This window comes from Anser cygnoides, chromosome 15 (genome assembly GCF_040182565.1).
Source record: "Anser cygnoides isolate HZ-2024a breed goose chromosome 15, Taihu_goose_T2T_genome, whole genome shotgun sequence".
NCBI classification, from domain to species: Eukaryota; Metazoa; Chordata; class Aves; order Anseriformes; family Anatidae; genus Anser; species Anser cygnoides.
In genome coordinates, this window is record NC_089887.1 from 12,337,498 (window position 1) to 12,356,136 (window position 18,639).

Consider the following 18,639-nt stretch of genomic DNA (forward strand, 5'->3'; position numbering starts at 1 on the left):
CGCCCCTCGCGCATGCGCGGCCCCTCGGGGGCGGGGCGCCGCTCCCCTCCGCTCCCCCCCCCCCCTCCCCGCGCCGCGAGGCGCCGCGCCCTCCTCCAAGATGGCGGCGGCGGCGGCGTGCGCGGCGGCGGCGTGCGCAGGCGCGGCTCGGCCTCTTCCTCGCTTCCTATTGGCCGGCGGGGGCCGGCGGCCGCTTCCGGTGGGCGGGGCGGGGCGGGCAGGGCCGGGCCGCCTCCCGGTGCGCGGCGGGACGCGCCTGGAGCAGCCCCGGGGACGCCGCCAGCCCCGCGCCCCGCGCAGCCCGGCCCCGCTCGGGCCGTCCCTCCGGCCGCCCTGCCTCGGCGCTGGGGGAGGCCGGGGGGGCCGCGGCCGCTGCATGGCCGCCGCCCGTGACATGAGCGCAGCGCGGCGCCCGGCCTAGAGCCGCCCCGCGGGAGCCGCCGGCAGCCATGGTGAGTGCGGGCCGGGCGGCGGGGCCCAGCGGCGCTGCGGGGCCGGGACGGGGCCTGCCCGCTCCGTGTGCGCCTGGGGGAGGTGGGCGGTCCCGGGGGGCCGCCGGTAGCCCCGGGGCCGCTGCGGGCTCGCCCTGCCCTCCGCCGCCGGACCCGTCCCGGTGCCCGTCCCGCTCCGCTGTCCGCCTAACCGAGCCCGCCGCGATCTGCACACCCCCCCCCCCCCCTTTTTTTTCCCCCCTTTCTCCCCGCCCAGACCCCGGGCCAGGAGCGTTGGGTCCCTGGGAGCCCCCGCGGGGTGCCGGGGGGGAGCCTGCCCGCGGGGGGGTGCGGCGGTGCTCAGCGCCCCCAGGGCCGTGTTAAGGAGCGGCTGTTTCTCGTATTATTTTACCTATTTTTTCTTATTATTTTTCCCCCCGTCCTGCCCAGAGGGAAACCAGCGAGCGTGGCGCCTGTTGGGCTGGCGGAGGGGAGCCTCAGGTGCCCGGTAAGCAGGGAGCTGCCTCCGGCCCCGCCGCACCTCAGAGTCCCGCCGGGCAAAGGCAGCAGGCACCGAGCTGGTTTTCAACCCCTTCTATTTTCAGCTCTCAGACGCTGCAGGCTCGGCCTTCTCGGCCCCTTTTTGTCAGGAAGTCGGTTTGTAGCTGTAAATTTGTCACCCGCCGCGCCGTCCAGCTCAGGACGGGCTCCTGGCTTGGCTGCCAGATGTCACTCACAGTTCTCAGGGCAGCTTTCGCTGAAGCTACAGCAAAGGGCCGCGCTCACCAGGTGGGCCCTTTACCTGTGAGGACCCCTGCTGCAGGAAGATGGGCAGCTACCAGGGTTTGGTAGGCCCGTGCTGCGTGACGAGCTGTGGCTGTGCTTGTGGAGCAAGGTTACTGCGTTCTGTGCTTCAGGGGGCACACCGGTACCTGCAGCTGGCAAAAGGACTGATTAGTTCTTCCTTTTCCTTCCTGTAGCCGTATGCGTCTAGCCTGATGTATGCCGAATCCCCCCTTGTTTTCTTTTTTTTTTTTTTTTTCCTTGAACATTAAATATTTGGTTCGGTCACAAGCCGAGTACTGGGTATGGAGGCGAGAAGCAGGCAGGGGGCTGTAGTGCAGAGCCGGCTGTTGTAACGCTTCATGTGACTACGGTGCGGGGTTTTCCTTCTGTTCCGATTGCCTCGGAGCTTGCAGATGGGCCTGTTCTGCTGCCGGCGTACTCTCCTTCCCGGAAACAGTGGGGAAAGCGTGAGGATGAGCTCCTGCGAGGCACACCGGGAGCACCTACGGCGTAATTAAACTGCCCTGTCAAAATACAGGCTTGTGGGAGCGGGCTTCCTTAGTTGAAATAGGTTAAAACGGAAGGGTTTAAGCGGTAGGGGCGGTGGTGAGTTAGGGCCTGGTCACCTGGGCAGGAGTGAGGAGAACAACCAGGGCGGTGTGAGGGGCATCAAGGGTGCGAGGGGGAACTGCAGCGGGCGCTGGAGCTCCCGGTGTAAACAGGTGCCGGTTCGGTGTGCTCCACTTCCACCGACGGCTCAGAAATGTTACGCCACCGCTAAGAAGCTATTTGGTCTCGCAGGAAGCTCGAATCAGTCATTTGTTTTGTGAGGTATCAGTTCTTACAGAACAGCTCGGCTGGCGTCAGGCTTTGTGGTCGTGGTGCCGAAGCTGGTGCCGTGCCAGGCCGCTAATGCGCGCTGCATCTCCGCTAAGTGGGTCTCGTGCAGCTTCCAGGCGGTGGCTTTGTGGGGAAAAGGTGTGCGTCAGCCTTGGCGACGTCGTGCTGTCTTTGTAGGGAAAGGGAACAGCGTAAAATTTGGGCATCTCAAAGGGATTTCTTTGGAGTGAGTTGAGTCCGTGGGCTCTAAACACAGAATAACCAGCTCCAAAAAGTATTGGTGTGCTTCCCAGGCGAGTTTTAGGTTTCCTCTAGGTGATACTAAAGAATATTCAAAATAAATGTTTGTGGAACTAGTCATCAACACGCTCATGTTTTGCATCCCAAGAAGCCATGCATTTGTTTCACCTCTGATTCTTTCGCCCTTTTTCTGCTCCCACTACCCAACGGGTTCAGCGGTGAGGCTCAGAGACCAGCGGTGATCACCAGAGCCCAGCAGCCACCCGGCCAGTGCCTTCTTGCCTCCCCTGGGGGGCTGTGGGGCGGGCACTTACCTCCTACAGAACGTGCTCTTTGTTTTGCTGGGACTTGTATTGTGCCAGCAGCTAGAAGAATATCTTAGGAATAGTGTTTCCTTCCCAGAAAGGCCGTTTTGCTAGCTGTGGGGCTTTAAAATGGTACGGGAAGCCACTGGTGCTCGCTGCGAAGCCGGGCACTCTTCTTTCCTGTTGTCACTAGGCCTCACAAGTGCGTAGCGAAACGGGAAGCGTACACCACGAGTAGCAGCAGCGGACCCAAAACAGCCCGTGTCCCTGTTCTGCGGGAGGCAAATATAACTCGCAAAGATGGAAGGAGGCAGTGGGCGTGGGTAGCTCGGATCTTTCGAAGTTTTTCACAGCAGCATCCTAGCTTTTCTTTTATAGCCCCCATTACCAGCTTGCTTTTTTTTTTTTTTTTTAGCAGTAAGCGCTGTCACTTTCTTACGCTTAAAGCTTCCTTTGAAGAACCCACGGTGGTTTAAGCCTCCCATATGCTAGGGAGTCAAGTACGCCTGGATTGCAGAATATCCAGGCAGGGTGCTGGCGAGCTGTAGGTTATTCTGGCGCTCGTGGTTACCAAGGAGCTTGCTGCTGAATTATCAAACCAGCCCACGCTTTCTGCGCGCAGCTGAGCTGGCGGCCCGGGGGCTGACTGAACCGGGCCCGTGTCGGTGGCCCTGCCGCCCGGAGCTGGAGCTTGGGCTGCTGCTGCCTGGCCGGGAAGCTGGCGAACCCTGGGGACGCCTTCCAGGAGGAGACGGAGGAGAACCCGGTAAGGCCGCGCGGCCCCAGCGCTGCGGCAGGCAGGAAGCGCTCGTGCTTGACGAGGTCGCCTCCGTGCCGCGGGGAGGCCTGCGAGATGGAGCGGGGCCTCGCCGCCTCCTCCAGCATCAGCGCCGGGCCGCTGGTGTGGCAGCCTGAGGTTCTGTCCGCCTCCTGATATCCCCTCAAAGCGTGTAGCTGAAAAAGAAAAGTAAATCTTTTTGAAAAGTGTCCTGACTCACTGTGCTGTGCGGAGAAACGAGAGAATAGGAACTGGTAAGTCTTCGCCTCAGCTCTAACATCTGGCTTCCTTTTTTGGCCTGCAAGTCACGTCAATTTTTCTGCCCCTCCGGAGTATTATCCCCATTTTATTAAATCCTGACGCGAGAGCTCAGGCTTAATGCCTGTGAACCGTTTCACGTATTTACCGTCTCTGCAGCAAAGCCTCCGTGGCTGCAGGAGGTAGCACGGCGCGCCGCGGGGCCGGGTGGCACGGCCCTGTGCTGCAGCGCTGGCGTTCGGCGCTGCAGCCTGCCGGCGGTGCTCGGGCATCGTTGGCAAACCTGGGTTTAACTCGGCTCTGGCAGAGTTAAAAGAAAGAGGAGTCAGAACTGAGTTTGTAGTGGGAAGGCCGCTCTCGAGCGCGGCTGGTAAGGGGGCTTCCCCCCTGGTGAAGGCTTGGTCTCGGCAGGACGGTTACGTGTCACACCCTTCGGTATCCGCACGTGGTGCGTTACCTACGCCGCGTTTCGAAGACCCGGGTAGCTCTGCGGCCTCCAGTGAGGCTAAAAGGTATTTAGGCAACGTCGCTGAGCCTCAAGATCCACCAGGCTGTCTCGAAAAGCCTCCTGCTGGGTGACGTTCGCGGCAATCTGCTGGGAGAGGGGCGGTGGCTGCTGGGATTAGTTTAGTGCAAAGCGCTGGGACGTGGCGTGCGCTCGGTGCAGTTCCGTGCCGCAAAGAGCCTGCTCGGTGTGCAGGTACCTGAAGGCTCCCAGGAGGTTGTGCTCGGTCGGAGGAGTTTAACGCCCGTTGTTAGGCGGTGCCTTTTAGATCGGGAAGAAGGATCTGCTACTGTAGTGTGCAAAATAGAGAGGGGGGGAAAATAGGACAAGTAGCTTTTATATCTGATACCCGGCTAGTAGCACAGCATGTCCTAAAATCCCTCTGAGCCATTGTCCTGTGTCAGTCAGCAGGTGTCCCCTGGTAGTACCTATATTTGTATTTGGGTCGCTGCTGTCTTGGCCTTCTCCGCGTCCCAGGTGTTCCCGTGGCAGCCTTCTGCTTCTGCGAGAGAAACGAGGCCTTTGCCAGCTTTATTTTATCGAAGTGGAATATCATTTGTAGAGGTGAAGCATGCAGCATCTGCCTCCCGTCCTGTGAAGGTCTGCTCGTTCCAACCCAAGCACAAATATTAGTAGTTTGGTAAAGGAAAAATCAACGTTCTTCCATACAGATTATCTCGCACACGAGCACCTAAAGCTTAGGAGAGGTGTTTCTGCTGTGGAGCAAGGCTTTTTCCAGCCCTCCCCCTGATACACGCGCATTTCACAGCTTTCGTTAACAGTTTATGGTCCCTACTTAGAGACAGGAGAGAGAACTTTCACTGTACCTAAATGTTTCCGACTCTTTTAGCAACATTGCAAATTCTTTAATCCCACATCTTCCCTGATCCCTCTCCCGGGGGAATCATGCCCAGAATTATATTTCTTTTACAATTTTCCAACGCGCTGCATTCGTGCTCCAAATCATCTTTTATTTGTTTCAGCATCTCCAAGTTTCGTAGCTGGGTCTGCAAGCCTGTGTCTATTTTTAGCAGTTTGATTTAATATTTTATTACGGCTCTAATTGCAGCATGAATTTCTTTTGGAGAGGGATTGTCGTATTTCCTTTTTTTTCCCCCTGTGTTTTGGGAAAAGGAGCCAGGATGCCAAAGTCAGCGCTGAAGGCAGGGGACATAGCCTTCTAGATGAGCGTGGTTTTTTTTTTCCTTATGGGAGATGATTTTGTCTGAAAATTCTGTGTAGTGCTTGGTTGCTGCTGTCCTGCTTCGATGGGTCAAAAAGAGTGATTTCTTTTATGTTGGAGTAATTCTGGCCCTTTTCCTATGGGCTGAGGGCTGAAGTTCGCCCGTGTGGTTGGTTTTCAGCAGGTGGTAGCTGGTGTCTGAGAACAGCGGTTGAAGTCAGGGTCTGGAAGGGCTCCTGTAAGGGCAGCTGCTCTGCAGCGCCAGACCTGTGCTGTTGTCCCCCTCCACGTACCGGTGCCCAGTATGGGGGGAAGGTTGAATTATCCACTGCTTCTTGGGTTTCTCTGTGCAAACATGAAGCCAGGAAAGAGGAAGACAATGCGATCCGTAGCCTGCGATCTCTACTGTGCAAGCGTTGGGCAGGTGCTCGGCAGCAAGGACAGCCGGGACACCTGGAGAAATAGTTTGCCCTCGATGGGGAAAAGGTGCGGAGGAAGAGGCTGCTTTGCAGCAGCTTGCTGCAGAGTTTCGGCTGCTGCTTTTTGCTTCCTGATGGTTCTCAAGGCGAGCCAGGTCATGCTGACCCGAGCCTGTGTGTCTCGGCCCCCCTGTCCTCGAGGGGCACAACCTTGAGAACTTCCCTGGAGGCTTCTTGCAGCGGATCCCCAGAGAGACATGAGGGTGAGGAGCAGGGTGCTGTTGTGAAATACCCCGAAGTGCAGAAGCATTACTGATAGCAACATCTTGTTTTTCTTTAAGTGGACGAGATGTTTTGTCTGAATGTGCTGTTCTTTGGAAACATTAAAACGTCTTGCAGAGTTATTCCCATGGTAAGGGTTATCCACAGTAGTTTCATAAATGCTCTTAAATGCCCAACTCAAGTTTTAATGCTCTTGCCAGGAATTAAATTTGCAGTACTGCGGGTTTTTCTTTTCTTCAGTGGGGTCTTATAAAACATTGTGTCTTTGTGCACCGTAACCACCTCCCTGGAAATCAGGTTTGGCTGCTGTAGTATTGGGCAAGGTATAATCCTTGTCCCAAGCTTTCTGTAACATAAACCGTGCTTTGATGTCCCTTTGTCTGTGTTGGGAGAGTTTTTCACCAAGGTAAGGGGATTTTTCAGCGCAGTCAAAATCTCAGCAGGGGTTGCCTTTATGTAGATTGAGCTGCCTCTGAATAGGAGTGCCATTTTAAGAAATATGCTGAATAATCGTTGTCTTCTTACATTCACTTTCTTCTTTGCTTGTTGTAGTACTTTCAATTTCCCTCTCTGCCGACGTGCATGCTTCCAGAGACTCCTGAAGTTAGGATTGCAAACAACTGCAGTTTGGAGTGTTTGCCCACTGTTACTGAGTTGTCTGCAGCTTGGGATGAATAAGGGTTTGCATTTGCAGTCCTGCCGGCAGTAAAGTATTTGAGAAGTGTTTTGGAAAATCTGTTAATGCTTCTTGGACAGCTTAGTGCTGATATGCAGGCGTGCCAGGTTTACTGCTCCTATCACATCTTAACTCTTCTCCAGTCTCCTCCTCCCTGGTCAAAGGAGCTACCACATTTGAGTGAGTCACGAGGAAGAAAGCTTTTTACCATTAAGTATCAAATACCCATCTGTAAGAGCATTAATAGCGCTCTTTGTAGGAAGACTCAGTTAGAACTTGACAATTGGTGCTTGTTTTAAGCTGACTTCAACTCAAAAGGCCGTGCTTCGTGGTATCTTTTGTAAGTTCATCTTCCGTGCTGCTGCTCAGCTGCTTGTCACGGCCCATTTGAGCGAGAAGGTGCGCGCAGTTTCCTTAACACTGCAGGTTTTGATTTCTTCCTGGCATGCTCTCCCGCCCCTATATACTTCTGTCCAAAATAGTGTAGCCTTGGGGGCTGTTCCCCGCCTGCCTTGTTAAAACCCAGCTTACTTCAGATAAAATGCCAGGGGATCTCCAAACGAGCGCTGCCTCAAAACGCGAAAGCCGGTGGCGTTTGGCTGGGCAGCCCTGCGGGGCCGTTTGCTCAGGCCTGGATTCCCCTCTGCGGAGAAGAGGGAAGTGACCTGCACCCCGTGGCCATCGCCTCGAGCGGTCCCACACGAGCGTGGCCCCACAAGGCCGGGCAGGGCCCTCCTGTGCTCTGTGGCATGGCGGGCTGGCACGGGGAGCCCAGCCGAGGGCGGGCCCTAACGCTGCCATCGCGAGCCTGTGCCCTGCAGGTGTGAGGTGCTGGGCTTCACTGGGAGGGGGGGGGTTAAGTTGCTGGTGTACACTGGGAGACAACCGGGGAGAACCCGAGCACCGCGTGGTGCTCCAGCAGCCATAAAGCAGCGTGTGGCCGGCCTCGTGCAGCCTGGAGGGCGCGCGGCGACGCCGGGCCTCGTTCCTCTGGCGGCGCCCGAAGCAGAGGCGCTCCTCGGTGAGGGCTTAAGAAGCGGTGGGCAAACGGAGAGCTGTGTGAGCACGGTGTCCTCTGAGGGAAACGTAGCGGCCGTGCTGGATTGTTGGACTTCAGTCATGAGTCCAAAAAGTGCCTGCGTGTGCTGTCTGGGCCCTGGTGCTGTGGCAGTGTGCTGGAGAAAGTGGGTTGTAGTACTCTGCTTTGGATGCTTCTACACTTCTCATCTGTGTATTATTATTTTAACGACTACTAGGCTGGGGAAATAACGCGTTGCCAAGTCTTTTCCAGCAGCGAAACCACAGTAAATCAAGTGGCAAGTCATCGCCACGTGACCAGCCCGTCTTCCCCGGGCCTGCAGGTTCAGCCACTGCTGCTCGTGTCCTCAGCGAGAGCAGGGCTTGTGATGGACGATGCCACGGTTAAATCCGACTATGCTTTTGCCAGGTTGCTGTGATTATTTTATTCATCTGGTAGGTTTCTAAAAGAATTTGTAGGCGTTGAATTTTAATGCTTTATGGTTGCTGCGTTTCCATGTGTTATTGAGCACCTTTTGTGAAGAGCAGAGCGAATGCTAACTGCTTGTTGGGGGACGCGCTTCTCCGGGGTTGATTCTCGCCATTAAGAGTTCCCAGTTTAGAAGGGATCCGATTTGGACACTTGAGCCTGTTAATCAAAGTTCAGCCTTAAAACCTGAAGCCTGGTTAACTGAACCTGCCTGTACAAGATTTAAGAAATATGATCCCGTAGGTATTCTAAAAGGTGCCTGATTACTTGTGTACCAGGCAGTGTTTACAGGTAAGATGATCTCTTCATCCTGTTCGAGAAATCAGCTTATCACTGCTGCCTCTCCGTAGCCTGCTCTACGCAGCAGTGTTCAGCCTATAATCATTTTTAGTCCCCAGCTGATGTTTACAGTGATTCCTGAAGCGTAATCTGGCATTTCTCAACTGATGAGCTGCAGAGGCAGCTGTCGTGCAGGACATCAGCTCCATCACAGCGGAGGGACTGCGTGTGGTGTGGTGCGTTCGCTGCCTTGCTTCGCTCCTCTGTTGATTGCCTTTAGATAGAACAGTAATTCATGACATCTATGGTAGATCTTTGGCTTAAATTGTGCTATAAGAGAAATGAGTTTGCAAAATCAGCATCTCATCGGTGAACTGCTAGACTGGCGGCTCCTGAAACGAGTGAGCCAGATGACCGGGTTGTATTCTGCAGCCGGAAAATCTCTCGAAATGGCACCAGGAGCCTGAACTGTTCTGAAAGCGCAGAGTGAAGCTAAGCCTAGTTTCTGTTCATTAAACCACAAAAACACGTCTGAAATGCAACAAGGAAATTGAGAGTAAAGACAGCACCGTTGATATCATCAGCAACGTACTGCAGGGGAGCACGTACGTGATGGGCTGTGCACTGTTTTCTGTTTGAAGACTTCAGGATGAGCCTTGTAATGCTGTTACGGAGAGCCTTGGAATGTGTGTGAAAACCCAGACTTGTAAAGCTCTTGGCTGGAAATGATTAAAAACAGCAAGTATTGAAGTAACTCAGAGCTCTGCCTCTGCGTAGCATGCATTCAGCCTTTCTAGAAGATGTGTTGGGTATCATACAGCTTTTTTTAAGCGCTCCATAATTCTGGTTTTTGTTGCTAAAAATAATACTGTGCTTCGCTTCTTTCATGAGCTTCACTGCGTGGAGCGGCTCGAAGCTGCTCTGAGGGATCGCTGCAGCAGTGACAATGTCTGCGCTTTGCTGACAGCAGCAGAAGGAAGGCTTTTGTGAACCACACCAGCAGGCTTGAAGTGACCCGCCATCTTCTGAGGCTGTAATTAGTAACTGTAGGTGTTCGTTGTCACATTAGGCTAGGGTTTGGACAGGGAGGGATTCCAAAAGACACCCCAATAATTAAGGTCAGCGTGTAAACAACTACGTTAGGGCACGTGCACATGTGTTCGAAGTGTATAATTACATTCCGCAGCTTCCACTGTGTGCTTAAAAATGATTTACAATGCTAAATAATATGTATAAAGGGAAGAAAAACCAACTATAGCGTTTGTGTGTGTATATTTATATATATATATATGTATATATAACTGTACTAGTAAGTAACTGCACCAAGTTGGAAGCAGAAGGTTCCCAGGTGGAAGAGGATGGGGCAGGCTCACTTAGAGGCAGCAACGACAGGGAATTAATGAATTTTGTTATACCAGCAGTTGCCGTTGTGGTGTGTCTGTGTGTTTTCTTTTAACCTTACCCACTGGCTTACTGGTGGCACGATGGAAATTCCTGCTGGGAACACTTCAAACCGGGGGTAGGGTTTTCATATATGCTCTCCTGCAGTTCCTCCTCTCCTGGACGAGCCGGTACCAGCACAAGAGGCAGATGTAGCTGATGCTCCTTTTAGCCACGCTGCCTAAGATGTGCTAAGATCCAAACCTCGATAAGCAGCAGGAGGCTGAGCTGTGGTGGGCTGTGTCTCGTACTGCTGGTGGTAGGAAGGGGGTATAAAAGCAGGTTCAAAACCATAGGAAGTGAGGGTTGTGCTGGTAGAAGATGTACGTTTTCTGTCTGCGTGGCGTTGGGAGGCTTTCTGGGCTGGCAGGTGTTAGGTAGTGTGGAAGTGCTTTGCTGGCATCCTTCAACATCGCAGGTATCAGAGGGAACAGGAGTGGGCTTCGGAATTCAAAACTTGAGGGGTGCAGCAGCGGCAAAGGGCAGCTCTGTGCTGGGAGAGCTCCCGTCCTCGGCGCAGAGCGGGGCTCACACCCGCTGCCTGCCCCTCCGCGAAGCTTCTTCGGTGCTCAGCCCGCGTGCGGCAAAATCCCCCCCTCAGCATCTGAGGAGGCCGGTCCAGCGCTGCCCGACGGACAGCTGGAGTCACCTTTGTAACGTTGCAGCTGCAATTAACATCTTAGCAAACAAACAAAACCCTTGTAGAGGGATTACCTTAATTTTGGTTTAGTGATATCCATTTCCAAATGCATTAAAAAAACAACAACCCTCTTTGCAGTTATCGTCTGCCTGCGATGCTGTATTTAGAGCATAATTTGTATGATCGATTCTCTGCTGAGCTGTTAATAGCAGCCATTAAAAGGTTAACAGCTTGGGTTTTTATGGCAAAGCATTAGAGAAGAGCTTTCCTCTACCAGAAATAATCATTTTCCTTTTTAAAAGCATTTATTTATGAAAGTAAAATGTGACAGTCGGGCACGGCCGCTGAAGCTGATGTTTTGGAGCTGTCTGAAGCATATGACTGTCCTGCTTCTTAGGTTCAGTCTTTAGAGAATGTAAAACGAAAAAAAAAAAGGCAAATCTACTCTAAATGAAAGCTCTTCTGGAGAAAAAATTAAATAGCTTTATAAGCACTTTCCTGTTTTCCAGAATGATCTTTTGTAAGAGGGGGAATGTCTTTGGTTTCACACAAACTAAAATGTGTTGTATCTTCTGTTAAAGTAAGTGCACACTGTCTGAATTGCAATCCCAAACCAATTCCTCTGTCTGGCACCAGCTCGTGTTAATGCAGCCCCAGATATTTATGATCTGTATGCTGTCCTGTATGTTTTCTCCCGCTTACCCACCAGAGTTGGACGAGTGACTCGCCCTGCCCGACCGCTCGAGGCACAGCCTGGGCCGAGCAGCAGCCCCGTTCTGGGCAGCGAGGTACGAGGGCTTCGCTCCTTTAGAGCCTTATGAGGTGCAGTGACCTGGAGTTTGAACAGCTGAAAAGCGTTGTAAGTAGGCAGCTGTTAATAATTTTTTCCCCGTAAGAGAAATCAGTTAATGGCTCTTACATCTTCAAGCGTAATTTTGCAATAGCTCTGAAGTCAGCTGGTTTTGTTGCACCTTTTTCTTTTTTGGTGCTTTGCTGGACAGAGAATGTCTCTAAATGTGCAAGCACTTGATAGCGAACCTCGTAATTTCTGCCCAAAGAGGAAGCTGCGTTCTCAGCTGTGAATCTCTCATTTTTCTGGTGGTATGAGACGGCTGTTAAAGGTTGGAGCTGATAGATAAACGGGATGAGTAAGCAGCTACACACCTCTAGCTCGATAAGCTATTGAAACACCCTTAACAAATGTGGTGAGACCAAAACGGGGATGGGACAGGCGCGGAGTGCCCGTGGCCTGGGTGTGTGAGCTCCCAGCCTGATCTCGGTCAGACGGGGCAGTTCCTCCGAGGGTGGACGATTTCCAGGGTCAAAGTATGGATCATGGACATCTGTGACCATCTAGCATGAGGTGCACTTGCTTTCTTTCATGTGTCACCACCTCGGTTGCCCAGCTGGGCTGTGGCCGATGGCAGCAGTGATGCTGCACGCAGCAGTCCGACCGTCCGCGCTGGTCGGAGCGCCGAGGGAGTTGGAAGCAGGGGAGCGAGCGTGGATGGTGACTTGTGAAACCCGGCCTTGGCTGCTTATAGTGAATTGAGAAGTTTTTCATGGTAAAAAAAAAAAAAAAAGCTCACAAGGCTGGCTCTGCAAACAGGAGTTAGAGAAGTGTGTGGGGTTTTTCTCAGATGGTTGACAGAGGAGAGCAAACGGCATTTAACTAGCCTGCAGACACCAGCAGGCCTTGGTGGGGAAAGGGGGGAATTAAATCTTAGGAACACAAGTAGGAAGCCTTTCTCCTTCAATAGCTGAATATTTTGTAGTGCCTCACGCAGGTGATGGCATGCAGCCAGCTCTTGCCCAGAAACCCTGTAGCAAATTTTGCTAGTGATGGTCTAGACTTTGCAGCTTTCCTTGAAAACACTTAATTTTTAAAATTTTATATGACCCAAACGGCTGAATTTCAGACCAAACAGCAGCTGAGCTGAGTGCTGATGGCTCTGACTGCCGGCGGGGTTTGATCTCACCCTGACTGTCCCATCTCGTGCAGTTGTCGACGTGTCTCTTTGCTGCTCAGCACCAGGAGCCTTCGGCACTTCTCCCCCAGATCCTGGTGTGCCTTCCTGCTCCTTTGTCCTTCAATGCAGAGTAAACACCGCGTCCTAGGAGAAAGCAAACTGTTACTGCGTGAGTGATAACAGCGAGGCGCAGCCGGGTACGTTGCAGAGCGCAGCCCACAAGCAGGTCTCCTGCTGTGCTCTGGCTGGATGATCTGCTCCTGGGTGCCTGGTGGGGACGGGACCTTGCCTCTGCAGCTCTGCAGCAGCGTGTCCTCTTTCTCTGGACGACCTAGTTATCGCAGCCTTCGCTTTAAAAGGCAGATAACTGCCGCCTGCCCCGGGAATGGTTAACCTGAGGGGTGCCCAAAAGGCATCAACGAGTGCAGAGCGCTGCTCTCTGCCTTTTAGGCTGGGCCAATATCTAGAGCAGGGTGCCCAGCAGTTGGCACCCGGGGAACAAGGCGGGTTTTGCTGTTTGCAGAGCCTGGTGTGGGCCGGGCTCTGATTGCCTCGGATGATTTGTGCTGCTCCACCTTCCTTTGGCAAAACCTCTAGAACAGCCGGGAGAAGTCAAATGGGAGAGTAAAACGGTCTGGGAGGTCACACTGCTGCTTTCTGCCCGAGCTGGCTTCTGGCCAGCCTGGGCTTCTTGCATGAAATCCTGTTTGGAGAGGCTGGCTGGGTGACTTTACCTCTGCCTGTCCCTTGCCAAAAAGGAAAGCTAGGTGGTGCAGCTCTCAGCTTGGGCAAAACCCTCCAGAGGGTTTATCCAGGAACGGAGCACGCCGCCTTGGTAGCTGGTGACCAGGTGCACGACGGCTCCATCCGTAGCTGAGACACGCTTCTGGCAAACCACCCGTGGTGCTAGCCTTGCGCTGTTTCCTTTTTGCTTCTGATGCTTTGAATATTGTGATGGTGCTGTTCGTACAGAAGATGAAGTGTGTTCCTGGGAGCAGGCTCAGCCCTCTTCGAAACCTCCGTGCAGAGGTAGTTTGGAGGCAGCGGGGGATCTGTCAGATGCCCAGTATTTATGGGAAGCCTGCAACTTCTGAAAGTAGGAAATAGATCTTGAATCTTGGCCCTGAAAGAAAGTAGTTTTATCTCAACTACTCTTCCGAAAGATGGATTGAATTAGCGGTGCTAAACCCATCAAGCCCTAACATCCCCGTGTGCGGAGCTAACGCCTCGCGGCGAATTGAGGCCGTCTGGGTTGCCGGAGGGACGGGACAGAGAGCAGGAGGGACGGGACAGAGAGCAGTCCTCCCACAGAGGAGTTGGACTGCATCAGATTGACACGGCCAAAGGCTGGAAATGCCTTTTTGGGTGTTAGGCATCTGGAACCGCTGGCGAGATTTGGTCTGTGTTGAACAGCAAAGAAGCGAGCTACGGGGATTTGCTGAAACGCTGGGTTTACGTGGCCCAATCTAGTTGGGAGCGAGTAGGTTAGGAGGGGATTTGCAACAACGTGAAACATCCAGGAAAGAAATGCATGGAAAAGGCAGCGTGGCTGCATCCTAACATCATGGGAACAGGTCAAGTGGGAGTTCTTAAAATCAAGCTCTTAGCGCGGTGCCGCTGTTATCTGGGCAGCGGGGGCTGGCGGAAGGGAGCTGCTCAGCGCCTGCCAGGGCCAGCTGCAAGGTGAAGCTTGCGCTGCCAGCGGCTGCTCGCAGAGCCTGCGGATAAATGGATCAAGGAAGTGATAATGGGTGCTTGATCTTGCTTAAGTTGACAAAGTGCCTTTGATTTGATTGTAGGCTATTTTAAGCCAATTGCCCACTAACAGAATACTTTTTTTTTTTTCTAAAATAGTCTTCGCTCTCTAGAGCGCGTGTTTAACAGGAGAAAGGGGTGGGGAGGCCCAAAGAGGCTGACATTCAGCATCCCTTTACTAGGTAGTAGAAAAAGCAGCGTCCCACAGAGCATCCACTTCAGTTGTTTGGAGGCAGAGCTGAGGTTGCGGGCCCCTGCTGGCGTCCTGGCTTGCTGGTGCTTGGGAGAGGAGAGGGGAGGAGATGCCCCTGCCGCGCTGCTCCCTGCGCTGCTCCCTGGGGACAGGAGCTGGCAGCAGCTCCGCGTGCCTGCAAAGTGGCCTCGCTTGCCCAGCTCTGCGCAGAAGACCGCCGGTTATCTTTTTTGTTTGTTTTCACTTGTAGAGGCAGAACTTTCAGTTTTCTTTACCCGTTTACATTGCTTCAGTGCAGTGGAAGGCTGCGTTTCTTACTGATAGCGTGAGCTGCAGACCTTAGAGGAATGACGAACAGCGCGGTCTGTGCTGTAGCTGCGCCCTCTTCTAAGCCAGTCCACTGCCAGGGAAGCGGAGTGCAGATAGAGAGGCTAACCTCGGCGTGGAGGTGGTACTAGGATAAAATCTCCTCAACTCCAGAGAGCCACAGAACTCCAGCAACCCTGCAACTGCTGTGTACTAATGCCTTTTTTTAGGGCTTGTACATACTGAGCTATAACTGGATATTTCCAATGGTAAAAACTAAATTTGGGGGTGGAGGAATGTTGTGCTTTAATTAAACCTCTGAATACTTGTGCATCGCTTTTCTAAGTGCTGGAAATTCCTTAAGCTTTCAAGCTGCTGCTTCTTCCATGGCACCTCTGGTGTTGCAGGTGGCAGCGAGTCGAAAATAAGAACAGGCTCAGGCTGAAAGCGTCTTAACTCGAATTTGCTGCCTTTGGGAGAATTATTTGACAAGGATGAGCTAACTTGTAACTACTGAGCACCACCAAGGAGAAGGAAACGTCCCATCTTGGTTTCGTTAGTTAATGAGCTGACCGAAGACCCCTTTAAAGTCACATCCAAAGCTTTCGCTTGGACAGATGTTAAATCTTGGTGCTACGTGGCTCTCGCTGCAGTGAGCAGTTTAAATTCCAGACAGTTTTGCCTTCTTCCTGGTTAGTTTTTGCGTACTTCTGTGTCGTGCCTGATGTCGACCTCCAAGTGCTGCCTTCCGTAGAAATCATCTGCGCACAAAACTGAGCGCCTTTCGAAGTGGGAATTTGCTTTAACTCTTTTCTTTACGTGTTGTCCCCAGGCATCTGAAGAGGCCTCGCTACGGGCTTTGGAGAGTTTAATGACAGAGTTTTTCCACAACTGCACAACGAATGAGCGGAAACGTGAGATAGGTGAGTGCAAGCTGCTTTTAGGGGGTGGTCCTGTGTGCTTTCTGCTGCCTGCAGACCTCAGCAGAAGACATTGGGTGGTTGTTAAACACAGCAGACGAAAGTGCTCTGTCTGGTACAGAACTGGCATCTTAGCCTCTCCTGCTTAGGTACGAATACGATAGTTTGGGTCTTGGAGTTGCTGTGGCAAGTCCCACAGATAATTAATACATCAGTAACTGTCTGTTCCTGTAAGCACGGAGGTGCAGCTCCTTTTTCCAAGTGGTGACTTGGCTAGGATGGGAGAAAGATGTTAGTTTTTCTCTGCCTGCACATTGTCAGACTGCTTGTCTCGGAAAATGTCTACCTTCTGCCCAGAGATGGAGCATGGATTTCAGATCTGTACTGTCCTAAGAAGGGAAAGCAGAAGAATGTCCTAATTAATGTGAAATGACAAGGGGGAATAAACAGTGAGGTTTCATTTTGGTTAGTGTTATTAAATATGTCCTTCTGAAAACCAGCAGAGATCTTACAGGTGCTCTAGATTAGCTTCTTGCAGCTGTATTTAATGGGCGTAAGTAGGCTGTTTGCTTTTCTTCTCAAGCTTCTGCCACTTCTGTAACTTCAGTGCCAAGTCTGCGATCAGCATGAAAGATTTCTTCCAGAAGTCTGGAAGAATAAAGAATAAGCAACTAGCAAAGTGGTTTTTTTTCTGTTGTGATCACCTGCAGTGCTAGAATGAATCTGTCGTTCCTTTTCATTTAGCCCAAATTTAGGTGTACAGCAAATACCCTTGCTGTGTTCCCAGCAGCACAAGGGATGAGTCGAAAAGGAGGTCAGACCTGTGTGCAGCACTGATAACTGGGATTCGTGGAGTAGTTTTTCAGTCCCCTTGTTTTTTCAGGGGCTTCTTGGGTGTAGGCTGTATTCCTTGGGAGCTGCTTGTGTTTATTAAAGCACAACCTCATCTTACTTTTTTTTTTGCTCTCCCTAAAATTTTTCTTGCTTAGGAGCTGAAATGCCAGAGCTGTGGAAAAGGTTAAAAAAAAAAAAAAAAATCTTCAGCATCCCCCTGCTCTCCTGGTCAAATTGCAGGGAAGGAACCCGCTGGTTAAGGCTTACACTTGGTTAGCCTGGAGAGCACAGCCCTTGCAGCTTTTCCTTTTGCCACGTTTGGTGTGTAGTCGCTTGACTTGAGATTACCACCAAATCCTGCATCTGAGCGTTCAGAGAGGTTTTTTACACTGACTTGCAAAAAAAATCAATGTGTCTCAGAGCAATTGCATTCAAATGAGCCTTTTCCAATGCTGTATGTGTTCTGAAATACTTGCAGTCTTTCACAGTGACCTGGTATTCCAACATTTGGCTCTTATACTTAGAGTAGTAGTGCTTGCAATTTATTTTTTTGCGTAGCTTGTCTTAATATTCAGCTATTAGTCTGGTGGAATACTTATTTCAAACTACACAATTTTTGACATACCTATTTTGTTTTCATTAAAGCCTATTGTTAGGTTGTTTTTAATGCTTTTGAGTGTGATTTTTTTTCCCTCCCCTGGTTGTTTGAGTTGCTCTGAATATGGGGTTTCTTCTATGCTCGGTGTGCTATATATAGGTGGTTATGAATCTGTTTACAGATTGAGCTTTAATGTATTTTTAATATTTTATTTTTTTCAGAGGAGCTTTTAAATAATTTTGCCCAGCAGATAGGAGCCTGGAGATTCTGCCTCTATTTCCTCTCAAGTACAAGAAATGACTACGTGATGATGTACAGTTTGACCGTGTTTGAGGTAAGATGTATATTGTTGCCTGCATAGTGCATTTTCCATGTTCTGATGCAGTTTTATATGGCAATCGATTTTATTTGAAAATGTTTGTCTAAAAAGGCAATCCTAATAAGTACAGTGATAAAGCTTGCTTTTATTGCTCTCTCCTAAAGAGGTTATTTGATGGCAGGCTTAGGGTAGGAGAATATGAATCTTTGTACACAAATTGAAGAATTAACTTCCTGGCATCTCTAAGTACAAATTGCCTGCAGTTTCAGAGGCTGCTTGAGTTTTCTGCACAAAGCTTTTAAGAGTGCTATTGCTTTTATACTCTTTTTACGGTCAGAAATATGTGTATGATTACCTCCTACTAGCTGCTGCAAACTGTAATGCTAAGAGGGGAAACAAAGTTTCTTTTATTTTTGACATCTATTTTTCCGATGTTCTTTTTTGAATTGCATCCCACGAGCTTATGTGCTAGTTGTAGAGGGAAGGTCGCTCTTAGAAGACCACATCCCACTTGTTACCTGCTTTTAAAGGGAACAAAGTTAATGGCTAAAAGCCTGAATATTGATTTGTATAGCTACTAAAGAAACAAAATTATTCTGTGAAACTTTGTTTTATCAGCTGATTTCTCAGCGAGCCATGCAGTGTCTTTCCATGCTGATGTCCTGGGGCTTGGTCAATGTCATGCCTCAATTTAGTCCTTTTTTTTTTTTGCCTCTGCACTCTGTTCTGGGCTGGATCAGCAGTCCAAGCCTCGCTCTGAACTCAAGGAGTGTTTATAGCCTTTGCACTGGGCCACTTTATGGATAGAGCAAACAACTCTGTTCTTAAAAGTTGTTTTGACAAATGACGTCTCCGTGTTGTTGTTGACTTCTTGACTCAAAAAGCTCTATTTATTTATCTGGCGCTGCAAAGGGAGGGAGCCTGAAGTGGGTCTGCAAACTTAATATGCAATGGCCTAAGACCATCGGGTGACCCTTCCTCTTGTAAAGGGGTGTTCGTGACAGAAATGGTATGGGAGTCGTTCCCTGCTCTGGGGATGGATGTTAAACCGCAGCAGCCTGCAATAATTAAATCGGTTTTCATGAAGAGGAAAACATTTGATTCCTGAGCCTCTGGTGCTTTAGGGGAGAGGCAGAGGGGGGAAAGTAATACCCAGAACTAATAATTGTGCCCAG

At 51.2% G+C, this 18,639-nt stretch overlaps 1 protein-coding gene across 5 annotated transcripts in view; it reads left to right on the forward strand.

The window, feature by feature from the left end:
* The first annotated feature begins 204 nt into the window (after window positions 1-204).
* XPO6 (exportin 6) overlaps window positions 205-18,639 on the forward strand; it is a 55,059-nt gene continuing 36,624 nt past the window's right edge. For 3 of the 5 annotated variants that reach the window (XM_048062054.2, XM_066977580.1, XM_066977581.1), the window contains exons 1-3: window positions 206-452; window positions 15,626-15,716; window positions 17,367-17,479. In XM_048062054.2, the coding sequence (XP_047918011.1) occupies window positions 450-452; window positions 15,626-15,716; window positions 17,367-17,479 (207 nt within the window). In that variant the 5' untranslated portion in view covers window positions 206-449. Of the gene's footprint in view, window positions 453-15,043; window positions 15,063-15,625; window positions 15,717-17,366; window positions 17,480-18,639 lie in introns of those variants that run through there. The other 2 variants (XM_066977579.1, XM_048062047.2) reach the window with 2 other exon arrangements.